Source organism: Sus scrofa, chromosome 17, assembly GCF_000003025.6.
Source record: "Sus scrofa isolate TJ Tabasco breed Duroc chromosome 17, Sscrofa11.1, whole genome shotgun sequence".
Classification (NCBI taxonomy): domain Eukaryota; kingdom Metazoa; phylum Chordata; class Mammalia; order Artiodactyla; family Suidae; genus Sus; species Sus scrofa.
The window spans coordinates 52883899-52907986 of record NC_010459.5 but is presented as its reverse complement, the minus strand read 5'-3'; the positions used below and the strand labels follow the sequence as shown (position 1 = coordinate 52907986).

The following is a 24088-nucleotide window of genomic DNA, read 5'->3' as shown; positions in this document are numbered from 1 at the left end:
ATGCCTCTTAAAGTTCAAGTCTGTCTGTAAAAAGGGGGGAGGGGCCGCTGAGTCACCAGCCTTGGTGCTCCCCGCAGTTTTATCAGAGCCCACAACGGTATCTGAAATGGCTCTTTTCAAAGCTGGCTTCAGCTGCGGGCCCCTAATTTCCCACCCCGCAGGCAGGTGAAGAGGCAGAACCAGGCTAGGTTCAGAAAGAGCGGTGTGACAGCAGCACCTCTCCCCCTCCCCACTGGCCTTCCGGGGTCCGGGGCCCACCGACGGCAGCCATGCGTGGCATCCCACCGACCTTCTTCTGGAGACCGTGCAAAGTTCATGACATCCCTTGCCTTTATTTTCCTGTTTATTCAGAACATGTGTAAACACATGGGTTGCCTGGTTTCGGCGTCTCTTTGGCCATTTCATTATTGCTGGAGCCTCTGAGCATCACTGGAAACCTTGGGTTTTCTAAATGAATCTAAAAATAGACTTCTTTGAAAAAAAAATCTTGGAGAGTTGACACAAGGCACCGTTATTTATTTCTTTTCCCTCCTACCCCGCCCCCCCCCCCCCCATCAGCCCAGAGCACAGAAAAAATCTGGGCAGCCAGAAGTCTCGAGGGACTGGGAAGAGCCCCTGGGTTGGTGTCCAGGGGTCCCGACCACCTGGGGTGTTGGTTTGAGCCCTGGGCGACTTTCTCTGGGAGATCCCCGCTGGGGAAACGGGGGGCTCGGGTGCCTCGCGCAGGATTTCTGCGAAGCTGCAGCGGGAAAGGGAAGGCGGTGGCTGGGGCAATCCTTGCAAACCGCCGCCTGGAGCTCCTGCAAGGCCGACTTGGACACTCCCACGCCCCCACCCCCTTCTCCTCGCCGTCGCCCGCATCGCTCCCTCTCCCTGACTTTTCTCCCAAACAATCAGGGACTTGTGCTGGCGGCTGAGGGAGCCACGGAGCTGGCTGGCCGCGGAGGAGGCGACGTCATGGATTCCTGAGTGTGAAGTTTGCAGGAAAGCCCTTAGTTTTGGAGATGGACGGGATCCAGTGGTTTCCATGGCGCTGGATAAACAGGAGGAAACAGTGAGGGAATCCCGTTATTTTACTGCATTGAAAGCCTATAAACACGGAGCGCGGGGAAGGAAGTCGCGTTCCCTCTCGAGTAAGCCCGAGCGCCGAGCCGCGCCGACTCCGCCGCGCCGGGAGCCGGGAGCCGGGAGGCGGGAGGCGCGCAGCTCCCGGGCCGCTCGCAGGCTCCTCGGCCAGGGCAGCCCCGCGAGCATGCTTTAGAGAGGACGGCGCCCCCTTGGCTCGTGGTCTACCCAAACAGACCCCTCTCACCCCGCGCACCGAGCCCCCGTCCCCTCCAGATGCAGAGAGAGGCTGCGTTCAGACTGGGGCACTGCCAGCCCCTCCGCATCATGGGGTCTGTGGACCAAGGTAACTGACTCGCCCTCTATTCCGGCCGCTTCCTCCTCCCGCCTCCCAGCCCTTTCCCTTCTGCTCTTTCCCGGGCAGCGCTTCCAGCTCCTGGCTGAGGTCGCGGGGAGGCCCGGGGACTCCGGTGTCCTAGGGCGCACAGGTAGCGTGGCCGGGAGGAGAGCGCCCTCGCCCTGGCCGAGGAGGGGAGATGGGGAAGCCAACTCCAGACCACTTCGCGCGGGGGCGGTGGAGTGGCCCCGGGCGGGATTCCCCAGGCCAGTCTGTCGTAAGGACTGTCTCCTCCATGGGACACCGGGAGGGATTCTCGCTGCTCACCAGGGGCTGCTTAACCATTTCGGCGCTCGGCTTTTGACAGCAGATGCGGTTCCGCGGTATTAGTGTTGTCGTTATCACCCCCCTCCTCATTATTGTCATTATTTCGCTTTTTTCCCCTTTTTTTCTTTTAGGAGAACAGGCTTGGCATTTTACTAGCTAGTACATCTAGTAAGGAAGAGTTTGCTTTTTAGCAGTTACAGCAGCAGCTGCTCTGGGACATTTAAGCAATTTTCTTTCCCCCCCTTTTTTTTGATGTGCCTGATGGATACAGTCCTCCAGCTCCCCCTTTAAAGTGCAATGTACCATCAGTTTGTTTGCGGTCTGATTACACTCTGCTTGCCGCGTTTCTGTCTCTTTCCCCTCCTCTAGAGTTAGTCCTGGAGTCGTACTGCTTGGATCTTTCGGGAGGGGCTTAACATATACGGATATGATATGAAAATATCCCATCTGGTTGGGATTGCGGAGGGGTTTCGGCTGGAGACTAATGAATCGGACTTGAAACGTGGAAAGCAGGCGGTGTGATGTGTTTTTCAGAGGCCAGCCCGTTTGACTAGTGGGGGGCACTGCCCAGAGGGCAGGGCTGCAAGAGTTAAATGAAATAAATATGCGTAGGAGGAGTTAGCCTCGTGTCATAAAATCAGAGTTGAATGTAGGTTTTGTGCTCTGCGTGGCTGATTAAAGTTCTAGGGGGGAAGAAATGACAATTTCAGTAAATAAACCTGAGGGGCTTTTTTTTTGAAAATCGGCGTGGGGCCAGATGCCTCGGGTTAGGTAAATGGTGTGCTTTGCCACAGCGGACCTCAATGACATGTATTTTTAGCTGAGTTGCACTTTTGAAAGCAAGACCCTGCCAGCACTTTGAACATTTTAACTGGTACCAGTTTATCCTGTCCTCTGCTAGTGGTCAAGCCTATGACATAATGGCCAAGAAACATTACTAATACCACCTCGTCTGTAAAAGTGATACTCGGAGACAGGCGACAGATATATTAAGGACGCGAACTGGTTTTTACTGTCGTATATACTGAAACACGGTGTCGGATGTTTGGAGGTAGGGGCGGGGGCACGGACTAATGCCAAATTTGGGTCTATTAGTTACGAGAGAGGGAGCTGGGAAGAGAAGCTGGGCTTCTGTTTTACTGTGTGGCCTCACACAGTCCTCACATTTCACTGAGGCGGCTACACCTCTGCGCCAGGTGTGTGAGCTGGGTCCTCTCTCAAGGTTTTGAAGTGTGTGGATTCTGGGTGTGCGCATGCATCGCCCAGCCGCCCGCAGCCCACTCTCATGTGTGCAGGGGGTGTGAGGACGTGCGTGCCAGCGAGTGTGTGTACACATGTGGGAGACAGGGCACCGCATTGTTCCCGGCGAACGACATTTGGCACGCCGCGGCCCCTGGGCGCGCAGAATGCAATTCCAGGCATCAAAGGCAGCTGGCATGAGAGGCGCTTCGACCGTGCCCTGCACAGGGGTCTCCAGAGGAAACCCCGAATGCCCCTTTAACTCAAACACTGCCACAAGCACAGGGACAGATCTGAGGGTACACGCGGATGGGTGGGGTCATTAAATAGGGAATAGAAATATTTGCCTGGTAAGAAGATACTGACCTTGCTGTGCAGTTGTGGGTCGAGGCCCTGGGAAAAACAAATGATCCGAAAGAGGTGTGTTCAGTTTTAGCTGAAATGGGGTGATGGAAAGTATTTCAGGAATAAACAAACCCAGGGTGAGCTCTGCTCACTCCCGGACCCAAACCCCCTGCCTTGTGCCTGGGTTAGAATTTCTGCTTGGCATGCATGGCAGCTGTGTGATCTTGGGCAAGGGACTTAACCTCTCTGTGCCTCAGTTTCCACATCTATAAAATGGAGCCAATACTAGTGTCTCCCTTCCAGTAAGTTGTGCGATTCGGTGGGATAGCACCTGAATCAGTGGGATCGTAGGCGCTGCTGTGCTTATAATCAATGCTTGATAAACATTAGCTGCAGTGCCTATTAGAGAAGCAAACAGTAACTTATGTTGCTATAGAACCTGCGTTTCAGGGCAAAAATTCTTTGAAGAGAGGCAGTACTTTCAGCCTCTCAAGGTACTTTGTGACTTGCTAGAGCTTCACAGGGACACAGGTTGGGCTAAAATTATGGCTTGTGAGGCCTTCATTTCCTGATCTGTGAAAGGGAATAATAGCAGTGCTGACCTCACAGGGGTGTCTGAGCATCGTATGAAATCATGCACATAAAACACTTACTCTGTGCTTTATATGCACTTAACATACATTACATGTTATTATTTTCTGACAGTGGAGGACAATGACAGCCAGTTTCACCTGTGGTCACACCATAAGTGCCTAGCACAACACCTAGCACCTGGGGAACGTGCTCTTGCCGTCCTCGGTGGGCCCGGGGGGGGAAGGGGGGGCGGCAGGTGAGCAGACCTATTAGGAGCATTGACTGCAAGGGGCAGGGCCAAGTGCTTTCTAGGTATTAAGACTTAATAGGTTTAAAAATTTTATTTTTAATTTTTCCTACTGTGTAGCATGGTGACCCAGTTACACATACATATATACATTCTTTTTCTTACATTATCAGGCTCTATCATAAGTGACCAGACATAGTTCCCAGGGCTACACAGCAGGACCTCATTGCTAATTCATTCCAAAGGCAACAGTCTGCATCTATTAATCCCACGCTCCCAAACCATCCCACTCCCTCCCCCTTGGCAACCACAAGTCTATTCTTCAAGTCCACGATTTTCTTTTCTGTGGAAAGATCTATTTGTGCTGTATATTAGATTCCAGATATAAGTGATATCATGTGGTATTTGTCTTTCTCTTTCTGACTTTACTCAGTATGAGAGTCTCTAGTTCCATCTATGTTGCTGCAAATGGCATTATTTTGTTCTTTTTTATGGCTGAGTAGTATTCCATTGTGTATATATACCACATCTTCCAAATCCAATCATCTGTTGATGGCCATTTGGGTTGTTTCCATGTCTTGGCTATTGTGAATAGTGCTGCAATGAACATGCGGGTACATGTGTCTTTTTTAAGGAAAGTTTTGACTTAATCAGGAAGTTCCTGTTGTGATGGAGGCTGTAATTCAAACCCAGGCTCTTGACCGTATGCTCTGTTGGCCCTGGAACTTACTAATATTATTGTAATTTTTTCATCACACCATTTGACAGGTGAGGAAACTGAGGCAGATCTTGTCCTGGGCTCTTGCCAGTTCCACGTTGTTCCTTAACCTACCCTGGAGGAGAAAGAGAGAGAGGGGTAGGAGGGTGGAAGGGTTTAAGCGTCACTGTTAGAGGCCGGAGACTGAGGCAGCAGCTGCTTCATCCCGAGTGGAGGTTGAGTCAAGGGAGGACGCCTCCCTGGCCTCAGGGAGACCAAAGCACGGGGTTGCCGCTTCTGCCAGAGGAAGACAAGACCCCCCAGGCGGCCAGGAGTGCCAAAGCCAGCACTGCTTTCTGTCCGCACAGAGCTGAGTACCCCCCTGGCTCCCCAGACAGCCCCTCCTCCAGAAAGTCCTCCTGGTCTCTCCCTCTATTCCCAGGACTTCCGAGAGAGTCACCCATGCTCCCAGATGCTCCTCTGCCTTCATTAAGAACTTTACTAGCCAGATTGTAAGCCCCCCGAGAACAGAAGCGGGTCTCCTGTGTCTGGGACTCTCAGGGAACCCTGGGTGACATTTCTACACCCAGGATGTCCAGAGCTTGAGATCTGAGCCAGGGGTTCATGTCTTGGCTCTGCCACCTGCTGGCTGCATGACCTCGTGCCAGTACCTTCCCTCCTGCCTCGGTTTCCCCACATGTTAAGAAGTGACAGTGTGTTTGTCTGGAGTATCTGTTAATAGATTTAACAACTGAGATATCAACCAATCAGAACAACCAGAGCAGGGTCCCCAGGGACTCCCCTGCCAGGCCAGGCTTTAACCCTTTATTTGCTGAATTGTGGGGGAGGTCCCACCCAAGGCAGCAAAGGGGGCGAATGACAGCAAATCACTTACCAGTCCTTGGAGAGTTTCGATCTTTTCCTAAACAATACGAAGCTCAAAGTACCCACATAATTAATAACTGCCATTATTATTAGGGTACAATGCGTTAGTTCAATATTTAACCTCCCCCCGCCCCCGCCGCCATCATTCAACCTAAACCAATCACCAAATGCTTCCCCACACAGCCTCTCACTGGCTGGCTCTCACTCACGACACGAGTGAGTGACTGATTTCACATCTGGCCTGGAAGAAGCGGGGCAGTTTCCTCTTTTTGCTCCTTTGCTGGACAGGGAATCGGGGACTCGGACCACCCAGACTGGGTTGGAGGCGTCCTCTGAGTTCCCTGGGCCTCCACCCTCTGCTTGCTACATCCCGTCTTGTGCTCATCACACTGGTGGCCATTGTCCAGGCTGTGTCTGTGTCCTCCTCCAGACCTGAACTCCGGCCACCAGAAACCACAACTGTCCAGTTCGCCTCTGTGGCTCCAGTGCCTGGAACAGAGCCTGGTACATAGAAGGTGCTTGGTCCTTTTTTTGTTAAATGGTTGGAGGAATGAACAAAAGAATGAATGATGCACAGTAGGGGTGATGCTGCCTGTTACGGCCACAGAATTAAGACTTCAACTCCAAGGCATGGTGCCATCTTTCTGGGTCCTTCACTCCTGCCTCCTTTTGACAATGACAGTGGTTTTGACTTCCAGGTTTTCCCACCAAGGGCTGGGGACCCAAGCAGGCTTCCTCCTGGGTCATCCAACAGTCACACGCTTTCATGTCGTTGTCTGGAAGGAATCAGCCCTCAGCAGCAACTACGGCCAACAGTGATGACCATGACAGCAGCAACCACTTATCGAGTGCCACCTCTGTGCCAGGCGCCATCCCCAGGGTTTCCCATGGGTCTCCTCCTTAGTCCTCAGCCAGCCAGTGACTACCCAGTGTTGCACAGGGAGGGGCAGCCAGTGTCCCAGGGTCATATCGCTCAATGGGAAGCTTGGAACCCATGCCATGCTGCCATGTGGCTCCCTGGTAGGCTGGATAATCATAGCAAGAGCACCATCTGTTTTTCCTGCCAGACCCAGCCCGCAGGGCCAAGAACTCTACAGGTATTTATTTTACTGAATTCTCACGAAATAACCTCAGAATACGCTGAAGATGATCCTCCCGTTTAGAGAGGAAGAAACCAAGGTGAAGCACGATCAAGGTACCGCTAGAGGACCGAGCTGATGCCGAAAGCTTGGCATTTGAGGGCAGTATGGTCCTGTCCCTTCTGCTTCCCGCAGCAGGACCAGCTGCTTGGATGGGGAGCTAGAGATGGGCCATAGTCCCTCCGGAGCCAGCCCTCCACAGTCTGCGGTGGGGGGTCTCTCTCTCTCTTCTATGCTTTTCTGGGCCACCCAGGAGCTTCTTTAATTAATTCATGAATTATTTTTTATTTTTTATGGCCATACCTGCAGCACATGGAATTTCCTGGGCCAGGGGTTGAACCTGAGCGGCAGCTTGACCTACGCCGTAGCTATGGCAACGCTGGATATTTAACCCACCACCCTGGAGCAGGGGATCAAACCTGTGCCTCTGCTGTGATCTGAGCCGCTGCGGTCGGATTCTCAACCCATTGTGCCACAGCAGAAACTCCCACCCAGGAGCTTCTGGTGGCCTCTCTCCCCTCCTTTTCCCAGTGGGACCTGCCAAGAGGGACCCATTTTCTTAAAGCCTCTCTGAGTGGCCAACACCCAGCTGGGTGCTCATTTGGCCTGATGATCCAGCGCTTCCATTTCGTGCGCTGCCTCTGCTCTTGGGGCTGGGTCCACACCTGTCGGCTTGCACCCCGGCACCGCTCCCTCCTCCCTCCACCTTGGCTCTGCCAGTCTTCCCACCTGGGGTCCCTGCTCCCCCTGTTTCACATCTTTCCACAAGGCCCAGCTCACTCCCATCCCCTGTTAGAAGCCTCTTTGACCATTTAATTCATTTTCTTCATGTTAGAGCATCTTTTGTACCAAAGGGCCCGGAGAAAGGGACCAAGACCGACCAGCGGCTCAACTCAGCCAACACCCAGCGAGCCGAGCAGGAGTGTCCAAGATAACGCAGGGGCTGTGACGGGCTCGGGACCCAAAGAGGCGAACAGGGTGGCAAGTGACTCGCTGCATACGTGTGTGGTGCGTGGGTGTACAAGCTTCCTGTGGCTGCCATCACAAGTCACCACAAACCGGGCGGCCTGAAACGACAGGGATCTGTCCTCTTACAGTTTCAGAGACTGAACGTGTGAAATCAGGGTGTCGGCAGGGCCTGCTCTCTCTCTCTCTCTCTCTCTCTCTCTCTCTCTCTCTCTCTCTAGGGTAGGCCCCTTCCCCGGCGCTTTTAGCTCCTGGGGCTCCTGGGGCTCCCTGCGCTCCGTCCCTGGGCTCCCGGCTGCCCTCCTCTCTCCTCCTCTGTCGTCACACGGCCTCTTCCTGGGTGTCTGTGTGTTCTCGCCTCTTCTCATAAGGACGCCAGTCCTCAGATCAGAGCCTTTAGCACTAAGAGCTGCACGTGACCTTGATCACATCAGCAAGGGCCCTGCGGCCTGAGATCAGGACTTGAGCATGTTCTGGGCGGGGGACGTCATTCCACCCACAGCGGCGGGGGTTGCTAACTCGTGGTCCCTTCCTCTCTAAAGAGATGCCCTGCTCATGGTCTCTGAGCGCAGAGGGATCTGCCCGGAGAAGCGCCGCAGGCAGACGCCACCGGGAGTGCAAAGCCCTGAGGAGAGACGTGTGCTTGGCACCTTCCGTGACCAGCAAGACCAGTGTGGCTGGAACAGAAGTGGGGAGAGCGGAGGAGGAGAGGAGACAGAGCAGGGAAACAGGCCGGGGGCAGGGTGACCCGGCTCTGGTGGGCAGTTGGAAGCGTGTGCTCGTGGTAACGGGGAGACTTTGGGGAGAGGGTGTGAGCTCTTCATCTCTCCCTGGGATCTTACTGACCACTGTGGCCTCTAGCCAGGAAGAGGGGCTGCTTAGACCCCGGTGGGAGGCTGCTGCAGGGGCCTGTGTCGGGAGGAGCAGGTGGGAGAAGTTGGTACTTCCCTGTCGTGGTGCCTTCTCCTCGTTGGTTCTCAAACTGCGTTCCCAGAGTCCTGGGCTTCTACAGGGATGGTCCCTGTTTGGGGCACCCCCTGGGTAGATGCCATTCACTTCGTGAAGAATATGAACCCTTTCAGATGTGTCTTCCTCTTAGCCCGGCCTGGACCCCCGCGTCAGCGCCTCCTCCCCTCTCTGCTATCACCGGGAGTCATAAGACTTTTCTCAGCGTTTCATCTTGGTCCAAAAATGTCCCTTAGCGCATCCACCCTTAGCCAATAACCCAGGAGCAGGGTGACTCAGTAATGAGTATCAGACTTGCCGTGGGACAAAACCACTTCCGTGGCGGTATGTGCGACTTCAAAAGTAACATCACAACCTACCCCCTGCCTTAGTTTCTTCAACTGAACCGTGGGGGTGATAGTGACCGTGACACATGGCAGTGCTTGGAGCTTTCAAGATCGTGGCCAGGGCGCTCTCCGTGTCTGTGAGGCAGTCGGTTCCCGTTAGCTGCCATTTCCCTCTTACTTTACGGTATTAAATTCAAGTTAGTACTTTCCTTCAGCCAACTCACCGCCAAGCGTCCTTCCTGATTGGGATAAATCCATTTTCTCCCAAATCTTTGGGGCCTTTTCTGGATGACCTAGTTCAGTCACTCAACCAATGAGTTCAGGGGTGTCTGTGGGGGATCTGCTCATGCCAGGTATGGGAGGTGGTAGGGAGAACACCCGAGATACATAAGAAATGGAGTTCCTGCTGTGGCGCAACGGGATCGGCAGTGTCTTGGGAGAACTGGGTGGCAGGTTTGATCTCCAGCCTGGCACAGTGGGTGAAGGATCCAGCGTTGCCACAGCTGCAGCTTAGGTCATGACTGTGGCTCAGCTCTGACCCCTGGCCCAGGAACTCCATAGGCTGCAGGGTGGCCCCAAATGAAAAAATGAAACAAAACAAAAACATAAGGAATGCTCACTTGCATTTGAAAGCCAGATACAGATTTTCTTTTCCCCTTGTGGCAAGTCAGATAAAGGGACACAATCACGGAGTTCCCATTGGCTCAGTGCATTAAGAACCCGATCAGTATCCATGAGGACGTGGGTTTGATCCCTGGCCTCGCTCAGTGGCTTAAGGATCTGGCATTGCTGCAAGTGGCAGTGTAGGTCACAGACATGGCTCAGATCTGGCGCTGCTGTGGCTGTGGTGTAGGCGGGCCACTGCAGCTCTGATTCAACCCCTAGCCTGGGAACTTCCATATAACGTGGGTGCAGCTGTAAAAAGAAAAAAAAGAGAGAGAAAAAACAATCAGGTGTGAAGCCATTCACATGCAAAATAACTAGAAGTTTTGATGAAGTCTAGTGATTTTTTTGACTGAGGAATGGTGGGGGCGGGAGAGCGGGCAAGAGCAGATGCCCTGTGCTTGGTGCGGGGTAGGGGGCGGTGGGAGGTGGGAAGCCCCGGGATGTGGTCCAGCTGGAGGGAGGCTGGAGGTGCGTGGCTGTGAGATCCTTGAAGCCAGCTTCCTTGTCCGCATCACTCGTCATCCCCAAAGATGATGACACGGACGCAGATGTTGGAGCCTGCGGAACACAGCAGGGGAGAGGATGGAGTTGAGGCTCAGGATCCTGGGGGTGTGACCCTTTAGGAAGACAACTTGGGTGACGCAGGGCGACCGTGGAGGGAGGGAAATGGTGGATGGTTGAGAAATAGTCGTGGGGTTGGGCAAAGACTAACCCACGCTCCATCCCCTAACCAACCAGCCCTCTGCTGCCTGCCGTGAAGGCTCTGATTCAGTAGAAGATGAAGCTCCCCTGGCAGAGGGACGGTGGCACCTCCTGCTTAATTAAAGGCAAGGACGGTAGTTTAGGGCTGGGTGAGTGTGCTGACCGTGCTTTCCCATTAAATGTCAGTTCCACAAGGCGGAGGGGAATGTGCTATGAAGCAAGGGATGAAGAGGACCAGCAAAGCCAGGACAAAGTAGGTGAGCAGGGACCGGGGAGGAGTCAGGAGCCTGGGACCAGGGTCTGGAGCTCGGGTGCTCAGGGGGATGGATTCGGACAACTGGGTGGGGCTGGTGGTGACCTGGCAACGGGATCGTTTGGAGGAAGAAGCCCCTATGCAGCTCCAGCTGGCGAGTCCATGTGGGGATCTGAGCCCACAGTGGCCTGATCTTCCCATTTGGGGGAGACATTGGCAACCTGGATTTTTCTATGAAACTTCCCAACTAAAAAATGGTAGTTTAGGTTAAAAAAAAATTATGGGCCAGGCCAAACATAATATGCCTGCAGGATGGGCTTGACCAAGCCGCTGCAGACCTGCGGCTGCAGCTGCTGTCAGATGGGGCGTCTTTCTACCACCCACACCTTGATTTGGGTTCTGGCTTTTGGTAGATCCCTGCTTTCCTAGAGCTTGTCCCTTCAGTGCCCGCCAAGAGGGGCACCGATTTCAACAGACTGCCTTTGGCTGCAACCTCCATCCTGGAAAATAATTTTCTCAGAGCTGGGGAGACCTGTTCAGGCTTTAAAAGGTGAGGTCGATCGTAGATTAGTGTGAAAGTCACGTTTGAAACTGTCTTGCTGTTTTTCCAATTCATAAGGAGCTCATTCCTGAAAGATGGTTTTGGGGGGAGGCAACACGCAAGGGAGGGGCCCCAAAACGCAACAATCAAAATGAGTAATATTTCCTGTAATATTTTAGAAATCAAAATTGATGCAAAAAATCCACAATAAAAAGTAGAAATAAAAATTTTAAATAAAGACAGGATTGCTAGTATTCATTTTTCCTTTGTCCTCAGGGTCCTGTATGGCTCTCCACGGTGCTGTTACTGGTCCTGTCTTTATTCAAATTGTAGTGGTTTGCTCACCGTGGATTATTTTTCATTTATTTTGGTTTTTAAAAAACATTTCATGAAAACATTATATATATAGATATATATTTTTTTCGGTTGCACCCTCAGAATATGGAAGTTCCTGGGCCAGGGAATCCAAGCTGCAGATGCAAGCCACACCACAGCTGTGGCAACAGCAGATCCTTAACCTGCTGTGCCTTTGCAGGAATTCCAAAAATAGTAAATAGATTTAGTTACTGAGTTTTTGGTGCTCTCTTGAATTTTGCCTCACTTGGCTCACTCTGGTTCCAGCCCCAGTGGAGTCAAATGCACCCATCTGTAAATTAAAATATTAACATCTAGGGTGATAATCCCAGGATGTGCTTAAATTAAGGGGAGATGGGGTCTGGACTCTGGTAAAGAATGCTCCTACTTTCTGGATTAGATTTAAACACATTTTATGGTCAGGCTTTTATTATGATGGGGCTTGTCAGGATGTGGAGTTGGTGATAAGAATGTGTGATTTATTTGTTACACACGGCTAACAGGGGCGGACGACATAGTTGCCGGGCCCAGTGTAAAAGGAATATTCGCAGCTCCTGGCTCAAAGATTATTAAGAATTTTAGGGTGATGATGGCAGAGAATTAGACCCAGCGTGCGGTCCTCTGAGAGGGAGACGCTGTGTGACTGCACGGGTTGTACCCCCGTGAAGATGGCCCCGGCTGCTACTCAGGTTAACATCTGAGCATCCTTGAACATTAGAGTTGGGACAGGGCCTCAGATAGTATCGAAGTCACTGCCCCCATTTTATCGATGGAATAACTGAGGCACAGAAAGGCCAGGTGACTTGCTTAAAGGTCACAGATTGAGTTAGAAGAAGCACTCGGATTGGATCCTGGGCTCCCCCTGGTTCTTTGACTTTCCTTATCGTGCTGCAGATTCACCCCTACCTGGGCCAAACAATGAGGTCTTCCTGTCTGTGGGGGCCACTGACTCTCATGAAGGTCGTCTTGGAAGAGGGGGGCAGTGGTTGGATTCAAATCCACCAGTTTTGTTATAATGACCCCAAGAACATAGTTCCTGTAACAACATTTTCTAGACGTCATTTTTTTTCCTTTTCTCTTAAAAAAAAAAAATGTACAGGCAGAATTTCCCTGAAGCCATTGAGTCAGATGAAATGTCGTTTACATAAAAATGATTACAGGTATTATAACCACGCTAGAGGTTGGGCCTCTGATTGTGCAAAACACCAGATTTCCAGACATTCCTGATGAGTCCCATGAAACCGAGGGAAGCAGGGACTCAGGTTTTCCCTTTGATGCAACTTCATGTTCTCAGGGATCTCTCACGTGCAGTCTTTGATGGGCACTGCTGTTTCACTCATTCCTCAGCTCCTTTTTATTTATTTTTTTGTCTTTCATGGCTGCACATATGGCTCATGGACGTTCCCAGGCTAGGGGTCAAATTGGAGCTATGGCTGCCAGCTACAGCCACACCAGATCTTTAACCCAATGAGTGAGGCCAGGGATGGAACCCACATCCTCATGGATATTAGTCGGGTTCTTAACTTACGGAGCCACAGTGGGAACTCCTCCTTTAGCTACTTTTTAATGCCAGGTACCCACCACGTGCTGGATATTCTTCAAGGATCTGGAGATACAGCCAGAGTTGCTATGTAAAAATACTGGATGTCCGGTTAACTTTGAATTCCAGAAAAAAAATGAATGAGTTTTTAATTTAAATGTGTCCCATACAGTATTGGGGACCTACTTGGGCTAAAAAAGCATGCTTGGTTGCATTTGGTTATGCTTTGAGGATAGGGCTTCCTGTATTTGCCAAGAGTTTGCAGGTGAGTGTGAGCAGAGAAGAGGAATAAAGGACTTCTTGGTTTTCAGCCAGAGAGTGGGATGAATGGGAGGGTGACACTTGAGCAGTTTTAGAGGATGAGAGAGTTTGACTTGGACACACTCACTTTGAGAAGCCTTTTGGATGCCCCGATGGAGATATGCTGGGTGGACAGCAGGTTATGCGAATCCAGATTTCAGGGGAGAACTCCAGGCTGTGATTAAAAACGAGCTTTATACCAAAAGGGGGAAATGAGGGCAGAGGTCTTCGTGGGAGGCGCCTGCCAGGAGGGGGTCTCAGGACTCAGAGCCACTTGGGGTAGGGTGGGAGGGGCCCAGAGGGAAGTTCATCTTAGATAATTATATTCACATGGACTCACGTTAGGCTGCATTTTAAGAGGAGAAGGAAAAGAGATACTTTGAGGATGGACCCAAGGATGAGCGTATGTCCGCCTTTCATATGCGTCTATGATTTCTCTCTCGACTGCCGTCACCGTTATGTCTTGCCTGGATGGCTGTGTGAACAAAGCTGCTACTTTGGTCTTTGTGCTTCAACCTCACCCCCTACAGAACCCAGAGCAACTGCTTAAAAACCCAATATGATCTTGTCATGTGCTTGCCTAATAAACTTCAATCATTCCTCATTGGTCTTAGGTCCAAAAATTCTCCAGGCCCCTCTAACCTTCCTTCCTTACCTCAAACCTTTGCTGGTCCATCCCTAAGCACCTGCCCCTCCAGTCTTTTTTCAGTTCCTCTAATACTTCCTACTTGCTCCTGCCTCAGGGCCTTTGCACATACTTTCCCAGCTGGCTGTTGGTTCTTCCCCTCACTATTCTCTGGCTAACTTCTGCTCAACTTTCTGGTCTCAGCTTAAATATCACCTCTCCAGAGAAGCCTTCCCTGAATTCCCTGTGGACATCAGGTTTCCTTGGTATAACCTCTGTTGGATTTTCTTCTTTCATTTCACTGCACTTGTCTCAGTTGGTAATGATATACTAGAGTAAATGCTTTTGAAGGCAACTGAATTCCTGGGTCAGGGTCAGACAGGACCAGCATGTGCTAGGAATTTCAAACTCTCAGTGGTCTCCCTAGCTTCCCATTGCACTCTGGTTGGAGAGAAACTAAAAGGCCTGGGCCTTTGCAAGGTGATTAGCAGCAAGGCAGAGGGAAGGTTGGCAGAGCTATACTGGCAAGGCTTCCATCTCACTCCTACCCTGCTGGTGTGGCCTCTGGATGGAGAAAGGTCATGCATTCTGCTCCTAGCCCCTGCTGCTAACAGCACAAAGTATTTATTTTGGAAATGAAAATATTCCTCTCCCCCAGGTCCCACCCTTCTAAAGCAGCCTTTAGAGAAGAAGAGCCTCCGACTTTCCTGTGCTCCAGCAGAAGCTCTGTTATGGGTCAGGGCATCGTCTGAACCTCTTCCCTTTAAAGAACTCTGCTCCTAGAAACTTTAAATATATATCCACTGTTTAGAGGAACAACTTAGGCAATTAGGATATTATTCAGAATGTCCCGAATCATTCTTGTAAGGCAGCAGTTTTTGTAGTGGTTAAATCAGTTGTAAAGTGATTTTACCTTTGTTATCTCATCTCATTAAGTATCTCAAGAGGATGTCAGTAGGGGGTAAGAACTTAGATTCTTGCCCTAAAAACTGGGTGGCCAGAGTAAGCCTCAGGGAGAAAGGCTTTTAAAGAAAAATATAAGGACCTTATGTAGGCAAGGACAATCAAATTTCTTTATCCAACTATCCGTCCATCCATCCATCTATCCATCATTCCATCCACTTTTCATCCATCCATCCGCACATCCACACATCAATTGTACACAAAGCTGTGAATGAGGCAATCATGACCGCTGCCCTAGTGGATCTCGTAGGCTAGTGGAGATCAAAATCTCTTATTGGCCAAGCCTGGGTCATTTGTTCACCTCTTTGCCAGCAGAGTGTGTGACAACTTGGTTGATAATTTTGCCAAGATCGTATCAAGCGTAGTTTCCCAAAGGAACACACTGGGGTGTCATCAGGAGAAGGGGGAGTGATCCCAGGTGGGCCCAATCAACAGACGTTCATTCGAGGAGAGGCACTGATCATTGTGGGTGGGGGGATGAGAAGAGACACATGTGGGGGACGCCAGCCTTTCTCCTCTTCTATAGCTCAAGGGCAGGCTGGTTCTTTTGTTTATCCCTGACCAAATTTGAGGGTTTGGAGTTTGAGTCCTGTCATAGGCGCTCAAGAACACCCATCTCTTTCTGGATACCTATCTGAGCTGTCTCCCCTCCTCCACCTAAATTTATCAGCCTCCCCTAAGATGCTTGTTGGATCCACCCAGTATAGGTATGTTGATGCTTAGGAAACCAAAAAGAGGGTTTGCTTACGCTCTGCCAACTAGAAAGTGCTTCCCAAGACGCTGAAAGTTCATGAGTCTTGAGCCAGACCTAGGCTCCTGGAACGGAATTTGTGTCTAAACCCCTGATTCTCACCCTGGGCTACACACTGGAAGCACTGGGCAGGTGGGGATGGTGCTCTTACAAAATAGTGCTGCTCAGGCCTCAACCATTATAACTAGTTTCTCCCAGGGCCCAGCCACTTTTTTTTTTTTTTTCTCTTAAACAGCTCTCCAGGGGAGTCTAGGTGTAGCTTGGGTTAAGACCCACTGGTCTAAGTGCAATTTGGAAAACCCTGTTTATTGCTGTGCCTCTTTGCTAACAGGATACAAGTAGGATGAGGGTAGTGACCATGTTTTGCCAATGGCTACACCCCCAAGGTTGGTAGCAGTGCCAGGTGCCTCGTAGGTGCCCAGCCAAGATTTGTGGGACGAATGATGATTGATAGCTTCGCACAAATCCCTTAATGGACCAGAGATGCCTCTCCCTGAAGAGTGCATGTCCTCCATGCTGCTGGCACTTGGGGAAGGAGTCCAGTCCCCATGTGAGGTCAAGCTGTGCTTCTCAGGGAATCTCTGAACCTCACCCACCTACGTTTCTGAGCCTGTGATTTTCAACACTCGTGGCCTTTTAGATTCATCCGAGGTCATTAAAAAAAAAAATACACTTTAGGATGTCCTTGTTCAGAGGGTTTGGATTGAAGCCTGGGCACAGATGTTCAAAAAAGTGTCCCAGGTGAACGTAATGTGCTGTAAGCATTGAAGGCCCCTGTTCTCGTCTCCCTTCTACCTCTGTGAGTCTGCTTCCTGACTTTGGCTAACTTGATCTGAGACCCCCTGGAAGTGTTTCATGGGAGCAGTAGTGGGTTCTTAGGTAGCCTTCCCCAAGGGTACCTGTTCATAATGTTCCCCTTGGGTGCTTGCTTAAAAATACGCATTTCTGAGCCTCTACTCCGGGCTTATGGACTCAGGCGCTCCAGTGAGGGTTCTGGGAATCTGCCCTTTTAACAAGCATCCGGGGATGCTTGCCACCTGCCGCCTCTCCATCGGCACTGCCCCCCTTGCTCCAGCTCCCACACATGAACTCCTGGCTTTTGCTTTCTTTGGGTTTCCGCTGCCCAAATATTCTTCCCCCAGATCTTCCCATCCGTCAGTCAGGGTTGTCCAAATGCCCCCTTCCCAGAGAGGCCCTACCTGACCACGGAAGGGACCAGAGCCTCCCCAGGCCCCAGCCTTTACCCTGTATCTCTGGTGGGTTTTCTCCTGACACTCTGCAGGGATGGTCTTGATTCCTTCTTCCCCGACCAGAACCTGAGCTTCCCAGGGCAAGTGTCTAGTCCCGTGCTAGGTCCCCGGCACCTGGCACAGGATAGTGACCAGGAAGTATAGATGTAAAGGTGGGAGGGACTCGCGCTTTTCAGCGTCTCTGTGGGTCTTTGCCAGGCCTTGGGGAATTGAGCGCAGGGCACACAGGTGACTGATGCAGGTGAAAATCATGCCAGAGCTGTGGGCGCGCAGAGGCACCTGGAGACACGGGTCCGCGATAGAAGGGAGTGGGTGCAGCCCCTCCCCCTCAGGGAAAAGAGGAAAAAGCTTGAGCTCAGCCAGTCACGGAGGGCAACACAAGTGGCGGCGGCTTTGTCCTCTAGAGCCTGGGTCCCGCAAGGGCGCAGCGCTCAACGCGAGGACAGTGGGAGCGGCGGCCTCGCCCGAGCGCCTGGCGGCGGCTGGCTGCGCGCGGTGCCCGGGCGGTGCGGCCAGGCCCAGGGGGCGGCCTCCTTCCTCCCGGGCGCCAGGCCGCCGGGGCCGCGCGCCTCTCCTCCCCTCCCTCCCTTCCTCCCTCCCTCCCTCCGCTGGTCCCCGGGTGGCGGCCCCGCCCCCGCCGGCCCGGCCGCGCTGTCCCCGCCCCCCCTCCCGGGCTGCAACAGGTGCCTCCGGAGCAGGAAGCTCGCGCCGCCGCTCTGCTCCCCGGGGCGCGTCCAGGACCCGCCGCGCCAGGCGCGCCATCCCCGGACCCGGCGTGCGTCCCCACGAGGACAGTGACCCCGCCGCTCGAGCCGCCCCTCCGCCCCGCTTCCTGCCACCGTCGCCACCCTCGGCGAGGGGCCCAGGAGAGAGCCGAGTCTGCCCTCGCCCCCGGCCCGCCGCCCTCTCGCCGCTTTGCACGCCATGGACGCCCCGGAGCCGCAGCCGGACCCCGACGGCGGGGACGCCCCGGGCCACGAGCCTGGAGGCGGTTCCCAAGACGAGTTCGACTTCTCCATCCTCTTCGATTATGACTATTTGAATCCTATCGAAGGTCGGTGGAGGCTCCCCCCGGCCTGGCCCTCGAGCCTGGGCTGGGGCTTGGGCCTGAGCAGTGGGCAGAGGGCCCTCTTTTGCTCCAGATGCCACACTTCCTGGGGGACCTGAAGAGGGGCTGCCTCTTCAGCCAGGTGGAGGGAAGGCGCGAGGCGGCAGCGACTGCAGCCACCTTTAGGGGGCGCTAGGCTCATTCCGCCCGTAGGGCGTCAGTTTCCAGTTACTTCTGCCTCAGGGTCGGTGGTAGCAAAGCAGAGGGTGGCCGGGGGTCTCTGCTGGCCTCTTGCGTGCTGCTGGGTCCTCTGAGGGCAGCGAAAGCTGTGAGTTTGCCTTTGGAGGGAGGCGGTGAGGAAGCTAAAGAATGGCGTTCGTGGGGAGGGGCCGGTGCAAAAAGAGGGCGTGTGAAGCGGCCCTCCTACCTTCGGGCACCACCGCGTGTGAGGTGTGAGCCGCGCGTGGTGGAGGACTGTGTGTTGACACTAGGAAGAGGCTGGCTGTGTCTGATGCGGGAGAGGGGTTCGACTTCAGGTCAGGCGGCTGGCCCATTTCCTCCCCGGGTTCTGCTGCCTTTGCAAATCCCCCCGACCGGCTCAGTCTGAGCTTTGTTGAGTGATCCCTTTACCCGCACGAGTCACGATGGCTGTGGGGGCTGGGGGGAGCCGGCCTGTGATGCGGGCAGCTGCAGGCTGTTCCTGTCTAAGCAGGCTGCCAGTCTGTGCCCCCTGGTGCCCTCTGCGCGGGGATTTCCCCAGGCCGGGCCTGCATTTCACGTGTTTCGCAGGAGCCTTGGTCAAAACGAGGAGGTCGCACACCAACCTCACTGTATTTTTCTGGGTAGCAGGTTGTCTTGGAACAAAACAAGAAAAAAAAAAAAAAAAACCCCAACCAGGCTTCCTGATTGTGACAGCCTAGCCCAGCCATTGCTTACTGGAGCCTCAGGGGCAGGCCTGTTGGTACCTTCCAGAGGCACTTGGGCTTGGCTGCGGCCACAGAGTAGGAAGGGATTGTGCTGGCTGGTGTGTGTAGGCGGCCGTTTCTGGAATCTCCCAGGCTTACTGTTTCCCAGAGATGCTGTGTTAGGCGGGTGACGGAGAAGTTTTAACTTCGCTTCCACCACGGCTTCCCTGGCGATCTTCGAGGGAGGGGTTGGCTCTGACTTTGGAGGATGCCCTTCACTCAGATACCAAGTGAAGCTGGTAATTAGTCCTTATTCTGTATTTTGGCTGGAGATGGAAATAATTAGCCAGCCAAAGAGACCAGCCTTCTCGAGTTGCAATCTGGAGGCCATCCTTTCCTTTGAAAAGATACAATTAAGAATCTGCAAACGATCCTTTTAGCATCAGTGGTCTTTCTGTTCCTTAAGATTAAAGCCGTATTTTGCAGGGAACTAATACTTACACCCCTCCCAGATTCACAATCAACGCACTTTTTTTTTTTTTTTTTTCTTCCCTGCAGCAGGGGAGATTTCCGGGGAAATAGTTTCCAAGCCAAATCTGATGGGAGGTGCTTTTTATAGTTTTTCTTGGCAAGTGGTGCTCGGTGGCTGCCAGATGGGTGTCTAAGTGACCACAGGGAAGGCCCCTGAGTCTATTTCTTATTGATAAACTTTATTTTTTGGAACAGTTTTTGATTTACAAAAGAGTTGTAAAGATAGTACGAGAGGTGTCTTAGGATTAACATCTTACATTGGTATATGGGATGTACTTGTTATAATTTATGAGCCAGTATCATGCAGTGCGATGAACCCAAGTCCATAATTTATTTGGATTCAGACTGTCCTTGTTTTTTTATGAGCTTGGCAGTTTGAGGAGCACTGGTTCGGGACATTGTAGCCTATCCCTCCAGTAGGGTCTTAACGTTTTTCTCATGGGTAGACAGGGCTGAGGGTTTGGAGGAGGGAGACTGCAGAGGTACAGGGACCATTTCCATCATGTCACATCCTTGTCGCTACCGTCAGCATGACTTACCACTGTGGAGGTTGGTCTTGATCAAGTGGCCGAGGTAGCGTTTGACAGGTTCCTCCACCGTCAAGTTACTCCTTTGCAAACTGTGCTCTTTGGAAAGAAGTCATTATGTGCAGCCCCGCTTTGGGAGTGAGGAGTTATGCTTTGGAATCTATAAAATAACGACTCCTTGCTGGGAAGTCAGCAGCCCAGAAACATCACGGCTCAGGGAGAGAGGATGTCATGAGCCTTGAGAGGCTACAGCGAGCTCTTCCAGATGTCCAGGGTCGGATTCTGGCTCACCCAGATGTTAATAGCAGTCACCTCTCTCTCTGCTTCCGCAGGAGGGAACTCCCCAAGGGCCAACGCTAGCTTCTCTCGTGCTCTCGGGCCTTGTCCCAGGTGATGGGACGTGGGTGATGCAGGCGAGGTGTTACCCTTCACTCCAGGCATGGACTTGGCAAAAAACCAAGACGGGAAGAGGACTGCTCATGGGCCAGACCTTGTCCGAAATTGGTGATGGCTCTTCGGTGTTTTGGGGAGGTCAGATGCTCGTTTTGTGGAACTTGAACATGCGGCAGACATTTACTAGCTCATGCGTTACCCTCCAGCCTTAGCAGGTAGGCACCGTTGTTACTCCCGTTTTACAGAGGAGGATGCTAAGGCCCAAAGAGGAAAAGGAATTTTCCTAAGGAAGCGGAGCTGGTAAATGGCAGAGCCGAAATAGGAACCTGGCAGTCCTGCTCCGGAGGCTGCTTTCCGATCTACTGGGTGAGGGTTCCTCATTCCCTCATTTGATGAGGAACATATGTAAAGCAGGTGGTAAGGGAACCATGCAAGGCTGGAATTTAAAGCATTTACCACCAGAGTGGTCTTGGGCCCGTCACTTAACCTCTCTGGATCTCAGTAGAGCTGTCACATGGCTGAAAAGAGACTACTCACCTCGGTAGGGTTCTTTGCCTTGAATGGGTTAGCACATTTAGATCTATTAACATAGCGTGATTTGTTACTAGCATTTATTAAATCCTCGATTTTGTTAATAGAGGTGTCACTTAATGTGAGTCATTATTCATGTCCTCATCCAACTGATTATAGAGCACCTACGGTGCTGGATCCTAGGGATATAATAGGAAATAAGACCTAGTCCCTGCCGGCATGGAGTTAGAGCCTCTAATTGAGACTCTAATGGTTTTCTCCTGTTTAATTGCATTGACCAGTACCTCCAGTAGCATCCACCTCGTAGTGGAAAGTAGGCATCCTTGCTTTGTTCCTGACCCCAGCAGGAGTACCTTCCAGCGTTGGCTTGAGGATGAGGGCACATGGATTTAATTTTGTGGCGGACGTATTCCTCTGTTTCTGTTTTGTGGAGAGTTTTGATTAGGAATGAGAGTCATACTCATAGATAGTCATGTTATGTCAGAGATAATAACAAGTGCCTACAGAAGAATAGGGTTTTATTCTTCTAAAATTTATTAATATGTTCACTTATAGTAATAAATTTCCTAATATTGAAACATTCCTGTCATTAACCCCCCTTGTCACTGCACATTTTCTTATGGTGGTGGGGCTGGCATCTACTCGATGTGTTTTGTTAAAGATTTCTTTCAGCAGTGTTTGCAAGTGAGGTATGTCTACAGTGTGCTTTTCACTTTTCGGTATGCTGTTAGGCTTAAGTGTCTTTCCTTCAGGGACAATGTGTGGATTGTTGGGGGTGTCCAGTTTCTAAAGTTGTGATAGAAGTCCCCTGTGAAGCCATCTGGACCTGGTGCCTTTTTTTTTTTTTTTTTTTTTTGGTCTTTTTGCATTTTCTTGAGCTGCTCCGGTGGCATATGGAGGTTCCCTGGCCAGGGGTCCAATCAGAGCTGGAGCCACCAGCCTTCGCCAGAGCCACAGCAACGTGGGATCTGAGCCGCGTCTGCAACCTACACCACAGCTCATGGCAACACCGGATCCTTAACCCACTGAGCAAGGCCAGGGATTGAACCTGCAACCTCCTGGTTCCTAGTTGGATTCGTTAACCACTGCGCCACGACGGGAGCTCCAGGACCTGGTGCCTTTTTACGGGCCTGGGCTACGACGGCTTTCTCGATGGTCTCGATGGGAGTCGGTCGTTTACTTTTTCTACTTCTACTGGAGTCAATTTTGGTAAACTTTATCTTTCTAAGAAAGTATCCATTTTGCCTATCTAGGTTTTCAGATTTATTTGCCTAGAGACATGCAAAGTAGACTGTCGCTTTTTTCTACTGAGGGAGACGGCTAAGTACATGGCAGTAGAAAGGATGGGCACAGGGCTAAGGGAGCCGTGCCCAGGGCTGCTGCCCCCACCTTGGAGCAGAGGGGTGTGCTGGCTCTCATTGCTTCCTGTGTGCTTGTGATTCAGCCAGTCCGTTTTTACTTGAGAGACGGGCGGGTACGGGCAATCCCAGGTCGCCTGCAGAGGCGCCAGCTCTCCTCTGGGCCGTGCTGGGGACCAACCTTTCTGAAGTGCTCATTTCTCACCTGGCTCAGTGGGTCTGGCGTGTCCCTCTGCCGATTCCTGGTAAGCTGATGCCTGCGGCATCAACTGTGACCTTTCAGACGGGACAAGGGACTCCTGGCCATTGCTTGTAGAGTTTAAACGTTTTGGGTCACAGCGCTTTGAAAGGCTGATAAAGCCACAGGTCCCATACACCGTAGGAGCGCACTGCTCACACGCAGACCCCCTTGCACTCCCCACACCCCTGGCCCACAGGCATCCCCACCCCCACAGGCATCCCCCTCCGCCCCCAGCCCACCTCTTATACCATTTTCAAGTAGAGTCACAGACCCCGCTGTGGCCCATTTCTAATGTCACCAGCACTTCCACTCAGGGCCACCTGCCCTCCACCCATTCGCAGGGGACAATCAAAACCTCCTTCTCTCAGCAACCACTCATGAGTGCTGGTTCTGTGCCAGGCCCTATGGGGGTAGAGAGACGAATGAGATGTGGTCCTGCCCTCATCTGGCCCCCAGGCCAGTGTGGGGCACAGCCTGGTAAACAAATGGGGACAAACGAGGTGCTGGGATATAGTCTCAGGCAGCTTTTTTTGGTGCTTGCTAAAAATAGAGCTCTACCCTAAGCAAGCAGGTTTGCTAAACACATGTGACATTCAGAGACGTTGCCGTCTGTATCGAGCTAAGGACAGGCCTTAATAAGCCTGCTTTGTACAAATAGTGTCTCCAGGTGCAGCTGGAAAGGTGAACTGAGGGCTGACCTGAGCCCTGACCCTCTCAAAGGGGCCAAAGAACTAGGAAGAAAGTTGCCTCAATCCTTCTTTACCAGTAAACACATGTCATCCCTGCTTCCAAATTAAAGGCCTTCTGTTCTCGAGGTGGCCTCAGATTTTGATTGGGGGGTGGAGGCGCTTCAGATCTCAGAGCTGTATTATTTGGGTTGGTTCCCAAGGCTTTTTAGTCCTGTAGGTGATGGGGTTGAATAAACTGGAAAAATGCAGCATCTGCGGCCAGTGGTTCTCAATCCTGGCTGTGCACTAGAATCTTCCAGTCGTACGAAGGCCCCATGAAGTCATATTCTTTGAGGGGTCAGCTGCCTTTTGCTTGGAGTCATTCAGGGGCACGTGGCAGAGCAGGGCTTGAACCCAGGCTGTTGGGCTCCCAAGTCTCTGTCGTTCAGCCAGAATGTCACTGACTCCAGCTTTTGAGGGTCCTGCCTACGCTAGCATGGGGTGCTTTGACCCTGGAGGTTTGATACTTATTATCAATGGTGTGTTCACGCCTGTCCTGAGGGATTATATTCATTATAAAACATGCAATAAAAATCAAAGTGGAAAGGACAGAATATAAACGGGTGTTCTGCTATTTTTAAAAAGTATTTCCTTCTACGCCCCACTGGATTGTTGGGCATGCCTTCGGGGGTACACGGCCCCCCACCTCCAGAGGCCATTGGCCAGGCGAGTTAGAGCACCAATCCTGGCTTGAAATTCTGACTTAGTTGTCTTCTACCTGCATGACCTTGGCCAAGCAAAAGTGCCTGGATTTAGCAAGCATGCAATA

At 52.0% G+C, this 24088-nt stretch overlaps 1 protein-coding gene across 7 annotated transcripts in view; it reads left to right on the top strand.

Moving 5' to 3' along the window:
* The window catches only part of NFATC2 (nuclear factor of activated T-cells 2), a 163804-nt gene continuing 140329 nt past the window's right edge, over positions 614-24088 (top strand). For 2 of the 7 annotated variants that reach the window (XM_005673013.3, XM_021077200.1), the window contains exon 1: positions 894-1411. Coding sequence is in view for 3 of the 7 variants with exons in the window: in XM_005673012.3 (XP_005673069.1) it covers positions 17982-18111 (130 nt within the window). In the remaining 4 variants the exon portion in view is untranslated. The other 5 variants (XM_013985461.2, XM_005673012.3, NM_001113452.1 and 2 more) reach the window with 5 other exon arrangements.